Below are 21,000 nucleotides of genomic sequence, written 5' to 3'. Positions count from 1 at the left end.
AAAATAGCTCCTATTTTACCTGCATTTATAAGCCATATTAGTGAGGGGCCAATAATTGCTGTTTGTTTCTAGTGATCCTCCAGTAAATTGATGCTGTCCACCCCAAAAACAATAATGCTGATTTAGGAAACTCCCACTAGTCTGCTGATTCATTATTAAAAAGGCTGAAGGTGGGCAAACAAACAACAGTTAGAGAGTGAGGAGGAATTGTGACTCATTGGTGAGTAATGGACGCTGCTGCTGCCCACTGCACGTATAGACAGAGAACTCTCTCATGTCGGGGATATTTTTGCTCACTGTGAGATTGGCTTCCAATAAGAGCTGTATGTGGCAGATTTTGTTTTTTTGATTGTACTTGATGTCATTGTCTGCCATCAGCCATACAGAATGTATTTGGTTGGATCAGTCTTTTTCTGAAGGGGAGCAATTTAGTTTTGATTGGATTTAATCATTTCTATTTCTAAATTACATTTTTTTTAATACTTTGGAATTTTTTTTCAATCCTTCACCTATGACTTTGAAGTCTGATCAGATATATCAGCTTCTGTAGATTTCATGTACTAATGAATGTGTAATTCTATGCTCCTTTTTAGTCTGCAGTGGCGTTGTATCAGACAACAACATGTTTCCAAAAGTATGTTGCCATGCAAGAAGTACTAACTACATGCAGTATAATCTTGTTCTTTTACCACTACATATTTACGCCAAACTTAATTTAAAACAGAAGTTGTACGAACACAATACATTTGACTGTCAATAACTTTTTAATGTTACAGAACAGATCTTAAACTTAACGTCCAGGAACCACAGTATATTTGACTGACCATTAAAACACACTGTTCTCATGGATTTCTGACGACATTGATAGTTATCTATCACTTTCCTATTAATATGCAATAATAATAAGAGTCAATTGTCCAGTTACTGTTGGCTTTTGTAATCTTAACAGCCCTCTGGGGAAAATCAGTTACCCAACCTTGAGCTTTATTAATAGCTGTATTTAACCCCAAAAAAATAGACTAAATAATTGATGTGAACACTTTGTAAATTCCTAATGAAAGCACAACTTTCATTTCTACCAAATGGCAAGTGTTGCGGAAGCAACAGGTGCTTCCTTTGATATATCAGAGACTTGAGTGCAATTGTTGGCGGACCACCTACTCTGGCCACGGCCATGTCAAAAGGTTCAGCTCCACCCTGTGCCCTTGTACATGGAAGGATACGTCAATGGACCAAGTAACGTACGTCAGGCGGCTTCCTTCTTCAGATGACTCAGCGGTAACCAATTAAGGTCAGTTTGTATGAACTGTACGTTATGTTTCAAAAGTGGGGGGAAAAAATAGCTGCGCATCGAGGCAATGCGGGAAATTGTGTTTTTCACATCCAAGTTTCCGCACATCAATCCACTGTACTTTCTCCTACCAAATCTTAAGCGTTTTTGAGATTTTTCATTTGTTCAATAATCAATACATCTATTTCCAGATACATCAAATCAGGACCTCCATAAATACTGTACATGATCGTTACTACTTGCCTCAAAGCCGACCCGAACTGTCACATTATTAATAAAGTAAGTACTTATGCTTGAATTGACATACCTGCAAGATTGACTCATGTACAGACAAATTGAACTTCATAAAAACAAGTTTCTTTGTTTTTTATTTTTTACATAGACACATAATACACGATAAAATTGATTATTTTACAAACCATAAAAAAATACTTTACCCCCTTTTTTGTTTATCATCCCTCACCACCTGATTGTGTACGTGTTTTTTTGCCCCCTAGCGACCATGGCTGTAGACTGTTACCGCTGATGCCGTTGCTACAGTAACAATCTAATGCCACGGTCGCCATAGAGACAGAGGAGTGATGCAGCAGGATGTGGGAGCATGCGATTGGTGCTTCTGCCGTCTGATGTCATACCCATGCTGTTGTTAAACTTCTCCGGCATCCTCCTTCCCGCTGAGCTCTCGCCAGGCGTCAGTAGCCATGACTGTAGACTGTTACTGTACTGGGGAGGAATTTTAGCAGTAAGCAGTCTAGAGCCAAGGTGTTGATGCACTGACCACAAAGAGAGGACCAAAGACTTGTTTGACTGCGAAAGGAGAAAACACATTAATTGACAGATCTTGGCTGGTAAGCAGTAATCTTGGCAGCCAGCCTGACAACAAGAGTGTTGTCTCTTTTAACGTCTTATTGATTTCCATGCTAATAATCCATGAGTCACACACAGGATATGGACATCCGGGAGCGGTGAGGCTTTGGCGGCTTATGCAAGCAAGCTCAACTGACGTCAGTGTTCTCGTCTGATGTGTTTTTGTCCACAGGCCCCTTCTCTCATCCTCTTTTACTCCTGTATGACATGTATAAAGAGCAAGAGGTGGGAGCACAGAATGGGAGTTTCAAGCCTGAGAGGGGGCTTCTTCAAATTGTGTCTAAGTATAGCTCAAATTTAAACAGTGTTGTGGAGGGTGTGAATAGTCAAAAGTGTGGTTAGGTTCAGAGCATCTTGATTGGGAATGGCTCACCCTAATTATCTTCATACGTACATAAACTTATTTCCCTTGTTTACTCAAAAATCTATTTTGACAGATGTGTAATGAGCAGAAGTGTGGACCAGCAAAGAAAATTGATGAGTGTATGTCGACAGATGGATGACAAGGTATGAAAAATTCTACTGTGTGTCACAGGTATTTGGTTCATTTCACAAAGGTTCACAATTAGATGGGTGAAATATTTAGAAAATAAATAGATAATAATAATCAAATCGGATTTTTGCAGTTGGTAAAATCAGTACATTCGCTATAGCCGTGGTTTGGAATTGTGTATTAGGTGAAATCTGACAGAATGGCTGGTTAAATAAATGTCTGAGCATATTGAGAATTGATGATTATTGTGGCGTATGTAATTTGACAGCCAGTCAAAATGGATTAGACGTCCATTGCTCCCTATAGCATTAAAATGTGACAATTCTGAGCCTGTCGTCCTAGTGAGTGACAGTCAATGAGTCACATGCAGTAGTATATGGGGTTTCATCATATTTGGCTTCACGTTCTCTGTCCCCTGTGAAAAGTCAGCTCCATTATGGTTTGACAGATAATTATATGGAAAAGTTCTTAGATGAAAGAATTGGTGGTGTTAGTTTGACAATTACGGATGACTGCCTGGATGTGATTTGAAGTTTTTCACTGCCTTGGACAAAGCGATCGTTTGCTGCCAGGTCAAACGGCTTGGTGACAAACTAATTTAAATTAAAAGCCGACAGATGAATTGAGCCACTCGTGCCTCAGTAGCCGCAGGTTGGTGTCCTTTGTTGTCAATGAGATGGAAGGAGTTACTGGGTGAATAGTGAGTGAAGAGACAAAAGGATGATCATTAAGATGGATGTGCAGGTTTTATTTTGGTGGTGACATGTTTTCTTAAATACATTTTGACGTTTGACTGATGGATGGGTGTCTTTTAGAGGTGTTATGAAAGGATTAGTGAATGTCAAATTTGAAAGCCCATGTGGACTGCTGCAAGGTAGTCGAGAAAAAAATGGTGGCGGATGTTAAAGTACATGCTGCTGTTCTTTCAGGACCATGGGCAGCACCACTCAGTGGTGCGTCTGTGTCTTCCAGAACGATGGACAGCAACACTCAGTTGCGCGTCTATGTCTTCCAGGACCATGGACAGCAACACTCAGTTGCGCGTCTGTGTCTTCCAGGACCGTGGACAGCAACACTCAGTTGCGCGTCTGTGTCTTCCAGGACCGTGGACAGCAACATTCAGTTGCGCGTCTGTGTCTTTCAGGACCGTGGACAGCAACACTCAGTTGCGCGTCTGTGTCTTCCAGGACCGTGGACAGCAACACTCAGTTGCGCGTCTGTGTCTTCCAGAACCATGGACAGCAACACTCAGTTGCGCTCCTGTGTCTTCTCGCTTTCCAGGGCAAAATATGTTTGGCTCGGTGGGTCTATCCCGCTGTGCTCATTGTCATTCTGCTCAGCACTCTCTTCTCCGGGAGTTACCTTGGGGATTTTGCTATACGCCCCCACCTATCGTTTTCTTCCCGCTCACGCTGCACGGAGCCTAGCGGCACCGACGTCAGTCGTGCAGGTGCCGGTGGTGCACTGTTTCTTTAAGGAGCCCTAACGCCCCCGGATTGGCTGCCGCGTGCCCGTGCGCAGGAGTGACGCAGTCTTGACTTCATATCAAACGCGTCACTATGTCCCTTTTAGCCCCCCTTCACTCTCTCTCCAAAGATTAAAATCAGGAAGGGGGTAGGGGGTGCAATGGGTTTAAAAGAGACAAAGAAGGCAAAAGTCGCGTAATCTATGCACTCATCAAACATATACATCAAGGTGCATATAAATATGTCGTTCATATGCATAGGGTTTATTATAATCGCTCAATACGCCTTTTTGTCTTCGCTCTGGGATTCCTGAGCTATAAATGAAAAGTCGTGATCGCTCTGCCTCGTTAACATGCAGTTTTCATCTGTCACGCACGCACGCGCGCGCACACACAGCTGTGACGACCCATGTGCGCCAAAGTGACTCACACTGCAGTAACTTCCAGCCTTACAATATTACCGTAAAGCTTCTCCATGGTGCGCACACCAACAATCAAATAGTATAGTGGAAAACAATTTGTGGTTAATGTTTGTTTTTCTACAAGCTCTTTTATTGGGCTTCTCACCCAATCATTTTTTTAATCAGTAGGAATATAAAGGCACTTACCTTGATTGGTCCCCGAGTAATGATGGAAGTTATCTAACATGCAATTTCCTTGCTAAATAATATACATCTTAAAATGTTTTTAATGGTAAAAAAACAAGAAAAACTGGAAGAAAAATACGTCGCCCTCAGCTTTGCTGCATGTGCGTCTCATCCGCTGAAATGGGGCGCCCGGCTGTCCCGCGGCTGAGCTCTTATAGAGATGCTGTAGTACTAGCGACGAGAGAGGGGAGGGGATTGGGAGAAGGGGGAGGTTGAGGGGGGGTCGTTCATTCATTCAGAAGCTGCACCTCCGCGATCCACCTACGTGAGCTCCTACGTCATCGAGAAAACTGGCATAGAGAGCTGGGGAGAGGGGGTTATTTAAACCCAAGAGACCATGATACACACACAAAAAAAGTACAAGCAACTATTTTCTTGCGGTAGAGAGCTAAATTGACCAAAAAACTTGTTGCAGAGTGGCTCTTATCAAATGGAGTATTTCTGTGTACCCAATGAACTTTGGCAGTGAAATTCTAATACACATCAGGGTTTAATCTAAGCTTCAGAATTAGAAATGAAATGTAAAAATAAGCTTTACTTATGCCTTAATAATTATCACAAGGAACCTTCTAAAAGTACTTGTGTGTTCACAATGCATTTATTTTTCATTGTGTTTTACATAATTTGTTTTGATTGGGTTTATGTTATAGATTTATGCCATTTGGTTAATTTAGCAATTGTAGTATTAGTATTGAGCATCTGGTTTGCAAAGGGTTTTTTATTATTTGTAATTTGAATGAGTTAAAGATACATTTGTTGTATATTTTATTTAAAACTATATTTTGCATTAATATTTCATATTGAGTCATGTTGCCTATTTTAGCAGACGGTAGTACATTTTGCTACATATTTTCAGATATTTTCAACCACTAAGTTACGTGTAGATAGGTAGATAGATATGTTGTGTGTATGTTTAAACTGTTTTTTATTGAGTATAATGGTATACACACATATGTATACATTCGGTATACTATATATGGTTATAGCATACACTTTCATTTTTATAGTTACTCTTTAGAAGTATATTTGTACACTTGATTATATGGACGTACATAAAAGTGTGGCACACACTTATAAATGCATACATTGGTTAACCTTCTAGCAAATAAAAGTTAACCTTGTGTCAGTAAATTCAGAACACTTGGAAAAATAGAATAGCAGAAAGACAAGACCGTTTGGATTTGGTGTTCAATGCTGATTGAAATCAAATCTTTAGCATAGAATATATGACCTTAAGGTTATGGTACATGAGTCAGTAAAATGCCTTTCATGAACAGAGTGTTCCAATTAAACTCTGAGTCATACATTCAAATGTGCCAGGCAGTTTTTGTACGTTTGATATGGCATCAGCAGATGCTTTGCCGTGTTAGGAGTCGGGACAGGAAACAATAACAGCTAATAATAGGCAGAGATGACACCCACATTTTTACACCTGACCGACTTCACCCTGAGCCAAAGTGGAAATATTGCCAACTAAATCACAGGGCTATAAAAAATATGAAGCAATAACTAACAATAGTTTAAATTGGGGGAGCAATTCATATTTTCTCCTGCTGTCACACACTTGTCCTTTGAGGAAATGACTAATAAAAAAGAAACCCTTTAAAAAATACATTCTATTTTTCCACCAACCCACTCATTCAGTGTTATCAACTCTAACACGTAGACACTTTCTTCATCTTTCTGTCCCCACGCATGCCCTCAATGCGTTACAGTCTCCCGTCATCAGACGTGCAATAAGGTTCACACTCACAATTTAATGACATTTGTTCTTATATTCTTCTTTTTTTGTAAATGTACATTAGGAAAAAAATGTCAAGTTTTGATTGACACACTCCAAAAGGTACTGGAAACCCTTCAATTGATGTCCCTCTAAAAGGTGCATTTAGACCATAACCAGATTTATATGAGTAAAAATGTGGTAAAATTACATGCTAAAGAAATATATAAGACGACCCAAATTACAGTTTATTTTTATTTTATCTATAAAATGTTTGCATCTTTTTTTAACAGGTATCCTAATTTCAAAAAACTGAAAAATTGTGTTTAATGGTGGGACTGAATCTCTATATATGCATTTAAAACATATCATTTTAATAATAACTAGCATTTTTATAAAATTGCAATAATACTACTCAGATGCAATATTTTATAAAATTATCAGCATAAATACTAAGACATTCATACATTTTTCTTGTTTCCTATTTAATTTTTCTAGATACCGAGGGTCCACATAAGCAAGATATGTAAGTAACACTGAAATATTAAATGCAAATTAGAAGAAAAAGTATACAATGTCTTACATGTTTTGTGGTCTCCTCAGATGTGGCATTCTCCCAATGGCCGCTCCTACATTGGTGAATGTACAGCACACGCATGTAGCTGCTTGATAAAGGATTAAAAATCAAGAGCGTCAGCGATGATTCACCTGGAGTGCGGTCTAGGCGAGCGGAAAGGTGGATTATTGACACTGTGGAGGAGGCATGTGACTAAACGAGAGTTGTCGAACACCAAGTTGCCATTCGTTCGTCACATAGGTAAGCGTGAAGCCGGGGGCCGAGGGGGGCCAAGGGGGGGCAGACAACACTAATGTGGTTTGACTTGACAGGCAATTATTGTCAACAATGTTTTAGTGGTGCGCAATATTTTTATACTGAGTAGCACCTTAAATTAAAACTAAACGATCAGATAACAGGGTTCAAAGTTAAATACAACTGAACTGTCCTTGAGCAGTCAATGTTCTGTATATCACTAAGAGGTGTGCATTTAATTATAAGTCAACCTTTCTTATAGAGGAACATCTTTAAGTTCAATGATCTGAATTTAAAAATGTGTTTATTATCTTTGTAATATGGTGGAAAAATACACAGTGAGAGCATGTATAGTCACTATAATTAGTAATAATGTAGTAGTGTTTATATTTTGTTCATATTTTATTTTAGCCCTTCAAAAAATACACCAACAAAGTACTGTAAGGTGTTTTTAATAAAACACACAGTAATGCTCAGCTAATCTATAAAAAGAACAGGAAGAATTCAACGATTTTTGCTATATGCCTTTATTCGTGGACATTGAGTTGTTCCTGGAAATGGTTTAAATCAGTTTTCTGTGTGAAAACATTTGTAGAATGTTAATTATATTTGAGGAAAACCTCCATGGATTAGTTTGATAGGATTTAATCAATATTTTAATGAAGCCCGAACAGAGTGAGTGCAACGTCACGACGCAGTCAAACATTTCTAAAAGCTTCACTTACTCATTACATCGTTCAGTACGACTCCTTTATTGGAGCTGCCATGAGTGAAAAATTAAAAAAAATGAAAACTGATGAGCAGTTCAACCAGCTAATGAGGCCAGTATGAATAAGTTATATGAGGAATCAAAGGTAGCTCTGGTCATTCCTCACACAAACATTGCGCACACTGCATTCCGCCATCGCTTCCCTCACGGGGCTTTATGAATAAATGATTTCCTACGTCACTGGGAGTAAAAGCTAAGAAGGAAAAACACACTCGTTGCAGCCAATGTTGTATCGCTCCTCATCGCCTCTTCTCCCTCGTCTTCCCCTCAGGCGTTATTTCTCAACAACACCAGCAAATGCACACGTACACCCACATATCCTTGACTTTTTGCGCATCAATGAAAATATGCTGTCGTTCACGTGTGCCATTCTGGGGGATTAAAAGGGAAAAAATGGGATTGTCACTCTCATTGCTCACACATTTTTTTAGAGGGATTCGACATTGACACACATTGCTCCCCTCATCAGTATTCCGCTTCATCGCTCGGACTTTCCCTGAGCATCACCGAAATACAAATGACTCGGAGCAGGATTCCATCATCCGTTGCCTCATCACGAACCCACGAGGCATTGTCGCTGACACACACCGGCCACAACACTTAGTTGCGTGTCTTGGCAGATTTATTTACAACTATGAGCCTTAAATCCAACATGTAGTCCAGTCCAGTTTTGCCCATTTTTCTCTTATAAGTGGAAAACTTGCTATTTGTGAGATAAAGACCAACTAGGTTAATTGAGAATGGCTTTGTGAATTCCAATCCGTTGTGACTTGGCTGAGGTTGACTGCAATTACACAATTAAAAAGGGTTGTAAGCCCAGCACAATTAATGACACTGAACGATGTGCATCCATAGCCAGTCTTTCCAATTGAATGAATTGGACATCTGTTTTGGTCAAAGGCAGGCAATGAGTTGAATACTAGAAATTTGAAGAAAAAATAAGAAAATAATCAACTTTAGAGCATTAAGGAAGCAATTTAGTTTTGATTCATTTCAATTTCATTAATTGTGGTAATGTTAGCACGTCGGTCTCACTGCTGTGGTGTCCTGGGTTCAAATCCGGGCGTTTTTTGGACATGTCACCAAGGCTTTAATATAAAGGGTTGGTCACAGAATCCTGAAACGAATACACCCAATTATCAAACACCTCTGTTGATGAAGATTTTCACCTGTGAAATGTCCCCACCCCCAGGATTCTTCAAGTGACCTATTCTCTTGTTGCCCCTATTTCAGCCTTTTATGGATAAATAGCAGTACCGCTATGTAAAAGTTTAAGGAGCTTCATAGGAGGGGACCTGGTTCCAGTAAGCAACATTTGATCCTGTTTGTCAGCAAAGTGTGGACATAAAAAAAAAAAGCCCCCCCAGCCCCCAAACACACAACTGCCGGTTGTTGGTGAAGCGGTGGTGGCATGGATACGGCATGTTCGTCACAGTTTGGATGGAGGTAAATTACTCTTGTCCATTCTGGACTGACTCATAAGGAGGAAGATATATCAGGACAATGTGGCCACTCTCATCACGACTCAGCATATTAATGGCAGCTTGCACCTCGCACCTGGTATATAGTCTTCTTGGCTTCTATTGGGTCTCACAGAGGTGCTTGTGCAGTAATGTGCATGTGGAATGTGATATAGCACAGGCTCTATGGCAAGTCGGCAGGTGCGAAAATAAGTGACTTGTCAGAGCTTTGTTTTTTTTGTTGTGTGTGTTTTTTTTAGCAGGGGTGTAAGCTTGCGAAAGCCATTGATGTGTTGGACTCTCTTGCAGGGAAAATGTGGGAGTTTCTTCCATTCTTTCACTATTAGAACTGTACGTTTTGAACATATTTGCTCGGACTATTTTACTTGATAAAGTGTAGGCGTTTAGCATTAATTGAGTAAGGAAAATGTGCTTGATGTGTCATCTATGAGTAGTTTTACTTGTTTAGTTCACGTATTGTTCACAAGAAGGTGAATGGTAGATATAATTGAAAAATGGGAAAGCAGTGGGGAAATAATTAAACTATTGAGGAGTTGCACATCACCATATTCATTTATATTTTACCCAATGTTTCAATCTTTTACAAAGAGAAGGACAACCATTCAGGCTCATACTAATACTTAAGGGCAATTTAAAGTGTATCACCTGCCTACTATGGGAAGCAGAATGAAACCAGAGTACCCGGAAAAAAATCAGGACTGTGACTCTTGTAGTTCTGTATGTGTATTTTTTTTTACAACAGTTGCTCAACAATGTGCCTTACATTGTCTTTGCTCCTCTTCTGTATGTCTCTTGGATGAGCTAGTGTTGAATAGCAATGAGCCCTTGAGTATTCTACCGAATTCAACGTATACTCCCATTAAAATTGTATTAGGTGGAGCGCAGGAGTCGTGCTCATATACACAAATGCAACACATACGTTTGTTGTATTAAGTCGGATAGGTAGGGGTGGGGGGGGGGCGTGTTGCGAGGGGTAGGCGCTCACTGTAGAAGGTGTATCCATCCACTGCCTCGTTCCATCCAGCCATCTATCCATCCCTGAGCTGTCCACACACAATGCACATGACTCATCCAGATGAGTCACCCCGCCACCCCCTCCCCCACGCAAGCACACATCTTTGTATCTTCTCCCCTGGATAACCTTGACAGAGATGCACAAGCATAAAGGTGTGCAAGTGTGCTTGCGTGAGAGTGTATTGAAAGGCGTAGCCGAGGATTTGCTTCATGCCACCTCCATAGGCCTGACTTTTTTTTACAACACCGTGATGGAATTTGACCAAAACTAAAACAATTACCCATTTTTCTTTTATTATTACTATTATATTCCACTTGGAGACTATCCACAGTTTATCACACCGCCAAATCTGAAACATTAATTAATTATGTGTACTGCATATTCTTAAATCTCTGGTTTCAAACCACATCCCACAAATATGCAAGGTAGGCTGGTTAGACACTTTAAATTGCCCCTGGATATGAGTGTGGGTGAATGGTTGTGAATGGTTGTCTGTTTCCTTTTGCCATGTGATTGGGTGGTCCCCAATTCAGTGTCCCTGCCTGGTGCCCATTGTTTGTATGGGTTTTGTATGTAACCCAAAGCATCAATTTGCTATATTGAATTTGAACTTTTATCACATTGGTCAAAAAGAGCAAATTGATGAAGATCACGCTGTCTGAACTTTTGTTCAGGTTACAGTGCATTTTAGGTTCATCCTGTAATTTTAACTATTCAACGTGTTGTTTGGCTTGTCCACCAGTAGATGTCAGTGTCACTCTGGACAACGTGTGCTAGGTTGTATGACAGGCTGCTTGATACTAATGTCTTTGCATACCTTAAAAATTGTGACATATAGTCTCTCATTTAGATTGTCCAATCAGCCTACCATTCATGTCTTTGGAATTTGGGAAGAAACCGGAGTACCCGCAGTAAACCCACGCAGGCCCGGGCAGAACATACGGAACGGCACACAGGTGGACGAACCTGGATTTGAGCCAAGGTCCCACGATGTGAGGCTGACGTAATAGATGAGAAACAATAATGTGTGGTGTTCACTGCCATTCCTGGCAAAACATGGGTGACCAGAACTTTTTTAGAAAAGATTTGGGTGTCGACCCATTTCCTGGTAAACTGTGGCTGTTTTCTGTTTTAGTGTTGGTAATGAATCGTTTAGAAAGAAAAAGTTTTTTTTCTGGAACAACTTTGGGTGTTGAATATTTTTTTCCAGGAAAACAGTGAGCATTCAACAAGGCAACAAACTTAACCTTAGACTTGCATCAATACAATTTGGCTGCTGATTTAAATTCCAAGAACCGTTATGCCATAAAAAGTTTGAGCTAGAAGCCCATTGGAAAAAAGTATTGTGTTTATCCAGGAAAAGTCTAGGATATTCATGTTCACTGTGAAAATTGTGGGTTTTGAATCCTCTATTATACCATATTATTACACTCATGGGGCGGCCCAGTGTACGAATGGTTAGCGCGTTGGCCTCCTAGTTCTAAGATCCAAGATTCAACCCTTCTGCGTGGAGTTTCAATGTTCCCCTCGGGCTGGACTGGGTTTTCTCCGGATACTCCGGTTTCCTCCCACATCCCAAAGACATGGAGAATAGGCTGGTTGGACACTCTAAATTGCCCCTGTGTATGAGTGTGAATGTGAATGTGACCTGCGATTGGCTGGCCAAAAATTCGGGTTGTCCCCCGCCTGTTGCCCATTGTTGGCTGGGTTTGGCTCCAGCACCCTCCACAACCCTTTTGAGGAGAAGCGGTGTGGATAATGAATGAATGAATATGACACATCATTTTTCCAATATTCCTCAACTAGCTAAATGGACCACATCTGGCATGCAGTCAATGCATAATGCAAAAACAAAACAAAAAAACACAAAGTTTTATTGATATATATATATATATATTTAATAAGACCTCATGTGGCAGGTGTGGTGCCAGCAGTGTAACATTATGGTGCATTTGAATGGAAGGACTTTTTTTTTCATTCCTGCAGTGAGACAGTGCAGCGTAGGTCACGACACAGGGCCCTCATCCACCGTGATTTAGAGGCGGCACATCGACCGCACACGCTGGGTGTGTAATCTATCTCTGGTCAACCTCTCCCAGAATGTGCCAACACACACTCAGAAGCCGCCGAGTGGCGTCCTTTTCAATTTGGCGGTGGCGTGCTCACATGGAGAAGCTCACAGAAGGGGGGCGATTTGTGGTTGGTGCTTTTTGGAAATGGTCATTTTGCTCCAAGCCGGTGGCACTCGCCTCATGTGCAGCCTGTCATTCGGAGAGCTTTAAAGAAAGGTGATTGGATTTATCCAAAATGGTTATATTTTTACACCAGGGGAAGGAAAAAAAGCTTTGTTATGGAAATAATTGAATCTACCTAACCCCAAAACCATAATTGCTTCAAAAATATGGCAAAATGTACCGCCACTGTGGTTAAATATTGCACTTTTGCGGCAAAATATAGCATTCTAAACACAGCATGTGAGCTTTGACTACTTCGAAGGAGTTTTAGAGCGATACTGATGCGGCGAGAAAGTATTCCGGTTTCAGCATTGCTATGTAGGAGAAACAACTTGTGCTGTACGCCTGCTTCACAGTCTGTTCTATTTTTAGGGGGCGCTGCAGACTGTGTTTTCCATTGTTTCCTAGTACATTTAAAAACAGACTCTCTAGCTTTATAGTTATTACAAAGTTTGCCAAGATTCCATTTTAATTTGATTTGAGGGACTTCGATTGATTTACTAAGATATGTGTACATTTAATGCATTTTTTGTTCCATTTCACCTAAATCAGTAACAGTATTTGTAAAAAAAAATTGAGACTTTTTCCCCCCCAAAGTTGCATATCTAAAAAGTAACCATTTTTTACAATGTTTTGATCCAGATTGAACCCCTTGGCTGTCCCCTCCGACTTCAAATGGAATGGAAGTCTATCACTGCTGGCATCCAATGAGGTAAAAGCAGATAATTTTGATGTTATGCCATCAGGAAAACAAGGATGCTGTCATGCAGTAACTATTATATATTAAAGGAAGAATTGAATCAGATGCCATCTCTGAGTCATCCTCAAAGCATAAAGTCAGTTCACAGCAGTGTATTTTAAGCAATTATTAATGTGTTGAACTACCAACTTTAACGAGTCACACGGAACAAAAAAAAAAAACACATCAAATACATTGACTTGAACTTTAGTCTGTTCAGGGTGCACATGTATTGAGTATTTGTGGTGACGCACAGAGCGCACTGTCTGTGGTCGGCCGCCATGTCGAGAGTCACGTCGGCCGTCGCAAAGCTTGTGGGAATGTGGTGAGTTTGGCCATAAACACTTGACCTTGGCACCGACCCGCTTCCCTCATAGACGGGAAGTGGCGAGCGATGGGGAAACCACATGGGCTCTGCATATCGGGTAATTCTCGAGAAGTGACACTCTGTTTGCCTTTTTGTCACTTTGCGCACAGTTGACCTGGGGTCACAAACTAACTTTTGGCTGTTGCGGTGTGTGTGCTGGTTTCACTTCATCTGACAAACGTCACATCTGTTTGTTTTGTCGTTTTCATGCATACTTTAGGAATTATTATTAATTCATTCATTTTCTGCACCTCTTTATTAATGATTTACAGATTTTCATATATCAAAAGAGAAGATTTCAAAGTTTCCCCTCTTATTTTATTGTTATCCACAACAATCTCCCTACTGTTTTAACTCTCTTTAATTTAATGTCATATTATTGGCTGCCATTGTCGATGATAGAAGTCCAATCCGTCGTAACTGGGATTGGACGTCTTTCGTCGGCAACTACACTGAAACATCACCATCAAATGCTGTCAACAGCTATCCTAAATCAAATTAATTTGTTGTCTATGGGTGTCAACAATGTGTGGAAAAAAATCCAAGACCAGTACAACTTCATCCACACCCAAATAAGACACTTTCTATCTTAGCTTTTGCCCCACCCCTCCACAAAATGTCATCAAATGTTGGTTCTGCGTAATCCTGGTAACCAACAAACAGCACAATTAAAAGGAGGGAAAACGTGGAAGAGAAAGAAATACAGAATGAGCTATATGGAACAGAAACATTATGTAGTTGGCCTTCTGTTTGAGAATTTTTAGGACTTTGCGGTGCACGAGTGACTTTGCCCTGTCGATGCACTCTGTGAGCCCCCACACACACACTTACACACACTTTGAGAACTAATTAAAAGCAAAAGTAAATGAGGGGCCACTGGATGATTTACAGCTTTTTACATTCCATGGAGCAGTAGGCCGCAAGCATAATTTATCACTCATTTTGGAGGAAGTGAAGATGCTAAATCGAGACTTCACAGTACACATACGTGATCATTTAACTAGATGCACTAACACTGTGTTTTGTGTTTTATTGTGTGTGTGTGTGCATGTGTGGGTGTGTGCATGTGTTTGGTTTTAATTCATTTTAGTGAAACGAGATACATTTAAGTGGTAGAAAACATTTAAATATAATGTCATGCTGTATTGTATCTGTAAATAGTTTGTATTTTTCTAAAAATTCTATCTAAAGTTTAACATTTTCAAAGCAATAGTTGCTTTGTCATTGCTGCTTTTCTTATACTAGTCAGTGACTACCTTTTTTTTAAGAAATACAATTTTCTTTCTATTTCCCAGGCAACACTGAAACATTAATGTCCACAGTTCAGAAAAACATTTTTGGGTAAAATGATTGATGTGGCCACGACGCTTTATAAAGCCTAAGCATAAGCACATGAAAACAAGTATATTTTCTTTTACTCAATGATGTTGACAAAAAAAATGATGTAATGCAGATGCTCTTTTTTGCCTTTTAATCAGTAAGTCTATTCATTTTTTCAATTATATTTTCTTGACCAGTACAATGTGTGTATTTAATCCCGTTTTATTTCCTTAATTTTCAGAGTGACTGGAACAAATCACAGTTTTTCGATTATATGTCATCAAATTGGCTTCCTTGACCTATAAAATCATCCAAAGGTGATCAGGATGAGGAAACTTCATCTTGGCTTAATCTTTAAGCATTTTTTTGGTCTTATGATGTTTGCCTTTATTCTACCGTGCTCTCACACACTGGACCATGACATATGTCGGCTTTTGCTCGCCAATAAAATGTACACTTGAACTTGAAAAAATCCCCTGGAATACATCAGCTTGAGATGCATTTGTGTGTTTTTCTATTTTTCCTACGTTGACTTTTACATCCTTCCTATTGTTCCAGAGAGGCTGATTGGATGTGGTTATGATGTGCTGTCAGGTTCTGGTTCCAGATCAAACACACAAGCAGCTGTTGTTGGCCTTGAAAGACGCTTGGCTTACCGACAGTGTCTCTCGTTGCCTTTCAAACAGACCTTATCTTCCTCGGCGAGCGAGGCCAGGGGAGCGAGCACACGGCTGGGTAACACCTGTCCGCTCACACACAGCTGCCCCGGAGAAGGGGAAAGAAGGTAAGCTGTGGAATAATGTTGGGGAATCTCAAGGAGATGGACTCAAGCTGTGTGTCTCTACATGTTGGGTTATTGCTTCCATGTGGCTTTGATGCCGGCCTAGCAATTTGTTGCGTGTATGAGCAAGGCTGAACTACGAGGTGGAGACCACTGAGGTTTTCCGTTGTCAAATCAATTTCATGCACCCAACGATAACAATTACAAATATGACTCCAGGGCCTTTTAAAATCATAGACTATAGATATTATCCAATGGGATTTGTGATATAAACCGAGTAGCGAGTCAATGCATTGCCCAGACTTTGTTATTATGATGATGTGAAGTCAGATTAGCCCATTGGCCGCCATTGACAGAAGATGATGTCAAATTAAATGCAACTGAGGGGATAGGCAGCGGAGGATCTTGTTTCACTATTGCTTTAATTTCTTTATAGGGAAAGTGACTATTATTTGCAGTATTCTTTGACATAATTTTTGCAATTAAGTCAATTTTAAGGAAAACAAACGTATGACAATTCAAATCAATGATGACAAAACTAAACTGGTTTTATATAGTCAATATACTTCATTTCCCTACGAGACTAATGAGGATAAAGCTGTTCAGGGAATGAGATGAGATACTTCATTACTTTATTTTACATTGACACTTGTTTAGTTTGATTTGATTATTTATCTGATATACATCAATCCATTTTAGCAAACGGCATGTTCAGTTCAGATAGATCGGACGTCTATTGTCATCAAAGCAAAAGAACAGTACAAAAGTGCAGTAAGTGCAATCAGTGCGTAGCCAGTGTAGCCAAAACAACGACAGGACTGCTGTTGCTACGGTTACCGTCTCTCGTCATCAACATACAAACACATACGCATGAGTGAGGCTCCTACTCAAGGAGATGCAAGGCCGGTTCTTCAACAAAAAAAAAAGAAAAACCTGTCCGGAGAACTCTTTAGAAATCTGGTTAACATAGTTGTTATGGTTTGTGTCACTGTGTTGTTTTCTTACTACCTTGTTTTATTGGTGTCTTTCTTTTGCAAAACTTTCTTTGTTTGACTCTTTTATTTTAACATTAACATAAAAAAACATAAGGATTGTAGAAAATGGAATGATTGAATGCATCGGGTGTGCTTTAATTGGTCAAAGGCCTTTTTCTTCTCCAAAAATTATCCTGTAGGGTAAGTTGTTTTTTCAGACAATAAAAACCCAAACACAGTTAGCAGCTTTTTTTTTTTAATGACAAATAAATGCCTCTGCCTGGGTAAAGGACAGTTCCTGTATGCCATATATATACACAATAAAGTACTAAGTATGATCTGGGAGTGAAAAGAGACAAAACAACAAATACGACCGCTAATCTAAGAGGGTGATGGCCCAGTGGATAAATCATAAGTGTCCAAGGTCCTGGGTTCAGATCCTAGTGCTTGCAAACATTTTCCCAATATAATTCAGACAAATGAAAGTGATAAAAGTATAAGTACTACTGCTCTCTCTCTTACAGGATAGTGGCCCAGTGACTAAGTCGTAAGTCTTCTGCCTCTGTGGTCCTGGGATCAAATCTAAGTCTTTGCAAAGATGTTTCCATTATCATTCAGGTAAATGAAAGGGATCAAAGTACTACATTGGTGGCCCAATGGCTAAGTCACAAGTTTTCCACATCTGTGGTCCTGGGTTCAAATCCCAGTACCTGCAAAGACTTTCCAAATATTATTCAGGTAAATAAATGAGATAAAAGTATAAGTATTACTAACTTCTTTTACAGCTTGGTGGCCCAGTGGCTAAGTCATCTATCTCCCACCTCAGTGGTCCTGGGTTCGAATACAAGTGTCTGCAAAGATTTTCTAAATATTATTCGGGTAAATAAATGAGATAAAAGTATAAGTATTACCAGTTTCTCTTACAGCTTAGTGGCCCAGTGGCTAAGTCATCAATCTGCCGACTCTGAGGTCGTGGGTTCAATTCCCAGTGCAGGCAAAGATTTTCCCACAATTGTTCAGGTAAAAGAACAAGTATTAATGTCTGTGTGTTTAACTGAATCATTTTGTCCAAAAACTGACTAAGTGTTTTACCCCATTTCCTTGGATAAAACGTTTCAACACCTATGCCGAAGGCAGTTCGGAATATAACCTTTTACATACACACACGCACTGACTAATGCACGTTATTATGAAAACATTTTCTATTTTGTGCTTATCTATGTTTAATAGGCGTGGCCGAGGTTAGGGTTCAAATAGTCGATGTCATACAGCAAAATGGCGATTGAGACTGCACGGGAGTGTACTGCAGAGCTGCTCAGAGCTGACGATTTGACGAAGAATGGCTGACAAACTTCTCACAAGACGTTGCTGCACATGTTGTATGTCGTCGTTTGGGGATTTCGAAGACCCGGTTCTCATCTTAAGAGTGATCGTTGACGGTAGCATGCTCCGTTAGCGTGATGCAGCCATGACGGCAAAATGTTTGCAAACAAATTGGCTGCATTGCGTTACCGATCGCTCTTTGTTTTAAAACTAATCATTCCTTTGTGTGTTTCAGTCCCTCAACGAGCACCACCGATTACTGGGAAACATCAAGAATGTGGCCGAAACGACCAGAAAGGATCAACTGGTCGACGCCATAACAAAGGGGGTATTTTTTGAATAGTTACGATTTTCTCCGTTTAATATTTAAACTTCAGCTTTCAGCATTCAAGGATTAGCGCAATTGGCTCGTTTTTCATCATGATACATTCAAATTTTGAATGAAATCACTAACTAACTTTGCGTTTTTTAACAGCAAAAATCTGGATAAGTCACCCACACAAATGCATTAGTGGATGCGAAAGGAATTAACAGTAATCCCTCGATTATCGCGGTTAATGTGGACCGTGATAAATGGAAAAACCGCAAAGTAGGGTCAACCCAATTGAATTTAATTAAAAAAAATACTATAGTAGCAAGTGGGGTAGCTTCCGCTTGAGTTTCAATGTGGCTTTTCACATTTTTCTCATTTTAAAAAAGTAATATGCCATGTAGTGGCACTAGGCACTTAAATAAATAATTTAATTTTAGCCCCTTAACTTTCTTTAAGACCTCAGGGTTAATGTAGAAAAGACATGGCTGCTATAAAGGAAAAATTTTAATTAGGGTCATCCCTATTGAATTTAAAAAACATACTATAGTGGCAAGTGAAGAGTAGCTTCTGCTTGAGTTTCAATGTGGCTTTTCACATTTTTCTGAATTTAAAAAAGTAGTCTGCCATGCAGTGGCACTGAGCACTTAAATAAATTATATAATTTTAGCCCCTTAACTTTCTCAAAGACCTCTAGGCTAAACGGTAATCCCTTAATTGTCATGGTTAATGTAGACCTTGTTGCGATAAAGGAAAAATTTAAAGTAGGTTTATGCATATTGAATTTAATTTTTAAAATAAATATTTTAGTGGCAAATAGAGAAGTAGCTTTTGCTTGTGAGTTTCAATGTGGCTTTTCACATTTTTCTGAATTTAAATAAATAATCTGACATGTAGTGGAACCGCTAATATTTGATGGATTAAAACAATCATGTATTTTTACCCCATTAACTTTCTTAGAGCTCAGGGCTTGGATCTTTTAACTTTTAGATATGGTTTTGACAAAATTTAAGTGAGGCATTTATTCAACCATAGTGCAGGGGTCATTTTTGACTTGCGTATGATAAAATAACTTTTTTTCTTGGTGTAAGAAGAGAAAAACAAGCATTTTAAGATAATTATTTTTTAAGAATGAATAGATTTTAAATGATTGACTGAAAAACTCAAGGCGAAAGTATTTAGCCCCAAATGTTTTATTTTTTTTTCAAAATAAAAGATTTCCCCAATTCTGGTAAAACCTTCCTTGCGAATGTATTTTTAAAAAAATGCATAGATTGATTCTGGTGTAATATCCAGCACTGATATATGCATTTTTTCAAGATAAAGGTTGAGACCTTGCAAATGTTTTTTTTACTTAACTTTGTATATTGACCCTTTTTTTTGTTTCCAGAATTCCACCCAAGTCGAGATGGACTACACCACTCCCTGGTAAAATCTCACTTGCAAATGGTTTAGTTAAAAATCATTTGCAAGGTCTTGCCTTTTATTTTGGAAAAAAAAATGTAGATTAATTCTGGTGTAACATCCAGCACTGATCTATGCATCTTTTTCAAGATAAAAGGCAAGACCTTGCAAATATATTTGCAAGTGAGGTTTAACCTGAATTGGGAGAATTCCACCCAAGTCAGGTAAAACCTCACATGCAAATATATTTGCAAGGTCTTGCCTTTTATTTTGAAAAATGCATAGATTGGTGTAATAGCCAGCACTGATCTATGCATTTTTCAAAATAAAAGTTGTCCTAAACTTGATATATTGACCCTTTCTTGTTTTACAGAATTCCACCATTGAACAGATAGGCTCGGGCGCCTTAATTTTTTTTCTCTGCTGGATGGTCAACGTGAACCAGTCTGACATTTTTCAAAATAAAAGGTAAACCCTTCCCATTGTTTTTTTAACTAACTTTGTGCCTTAACCCCTTTTTTTTTTGTTTTCCAGAATTCCACTAGGGGGTGGAGGAGATTCGATTTTTTACGATGCTGGACCAACAACGGGAACCAATCTACAAACTTTTTCAAAATAAAAGCTGGAGCTTTTATTCTCTGGATTTCCTGCTGGTGACAGGAGGAATCACTTCAAAATAAAAGGTGAGCCCTTCTCATTCTTTTTTGAATTAACTGTACTAACCCCCCCCTTTTCAATTTTCGAATCTTCTCCACCAGGGGGTGGAGAAGATTCGATTTTTTACGATGCTGGACCAACAACGGGAACCAATCTACAAACTTTTTCAAAATAAAAGCTGGAGCTTTTATTTCCTGTATATCCTGCTGGTGACTGGAGGAATTACTTCATTTTGCTCAAGTTTTTCAAAATAAAAGCTTTTAAATGTATGCATGTGTTTTGTCTTTAACAAAAGATGCAAGTCACAATCAAAGTTAAAATATTTTATTTAC

At 39.3% G+C, this 21,000-nt stretch overlaps 1 protein-coding gene across 4 annotated transcripts; it reads left to right on the top strand.

The window, feature by feature from the left end:
* The first annotated feature begins 1,477 nt into the window (after positions 1-1,477).
* LOC144200253 (uncharacterized) lies at positions 1,478-20,937 on the top strand. Of its 4 annotated transcripts, XM_077722281.1 has the most exons (14): positions 1,478-1,570; positions 1,789-2,665; positions 6,982-7,009; positions 7,087-7,300; positions 13,436-13,505; positions 15,814-16,003; positions 17,499-17,592; positions 17,760-17,994; positions 18,205-18,413; positions 18,533-18,625; positions 19,998-20,035; positions 20,385-20,479; positions 20,546-20,633; positions 20,770-20,937. In XM_077722281.1, exons 9-13 carry the CDS (start codon positions 18,314-18,316, stop codon positions 20,628-20,630), a joined length of 411 nt encoding a protein of 136 aa, XP_077578407.1. In that variant the 5' UTR covers positions 1,478-1,570; positions 1,789-2,665; positions 6,982-7,009; positions 7,087-7,300; positions 13,436-13,505; positions 15,814-16,003; positions 17,499-17,592; positions 17,760-17,994; positions 18,205-18,313; the 3' UTR covers positions 20,631-20,633; positions 20,770-20,937. The 4 variants fall into 4 exon arrangements, with proteins under 4 accessions (XP_077578407.1, XP_077578408.1, XP_077578405.1 ...); XM_077722282.1 differs by lacking the exon at positions 20,546-20,633 and having other exon boundaries at positions 18,205-18,353; XM_077722279.1 differs by lacking the exon at positions 20,546-20,633.
* Positions 20,938-21,000: the final 63 nt, after the last annotated feature.

The sequence above is a fragment of the Stigmatopora nigra genome, chromosome 8, assembly GCF_051989575.1.
Source record: "Stigmatopora nigra isolate UIUO_SnigA chromosome 8, RoL_Snig_1.1, whole genome shotgun sequence".
In the NCBI taxonomy this organism is placed as follows: domain Eukaryota; kingdom Metazoa; phylum Chordata; class Actinopteri; order Syngnathiformes; family Syngnathidae; genus Stigmatopora; species Stigmatopora nigra.
Note: the sequence above shows the minus strand (reverse complement) of the source record. Positions and strands in the feature narration are given on the sequence as shown.

Excerpts from the sequence above, each read along its gene's own strand:
- LOC144200253 (XM_077722279.1), top strand. The coding sequence starts at position 18,314 with ATGGCTGACAAACTTCTCACAAGACGTTGCTGCACATGTTGTATGTCG. Across the intron at positions 18,626-19,997 it reads TCGACGCCATAACAAAGGGG|AATTCCACCCAAGTCGAGAT; the intron begins GTATTTTTTGAA and ends TTTTGTTTCCAG. Across the intron at positions 20,036-20,384 it reads ATGGACTACACCACTCCCTG|AATTCCACCATTGAACAGAT; the intron begins GTAAAATCTCAC and ends CTTGTTTTACAG.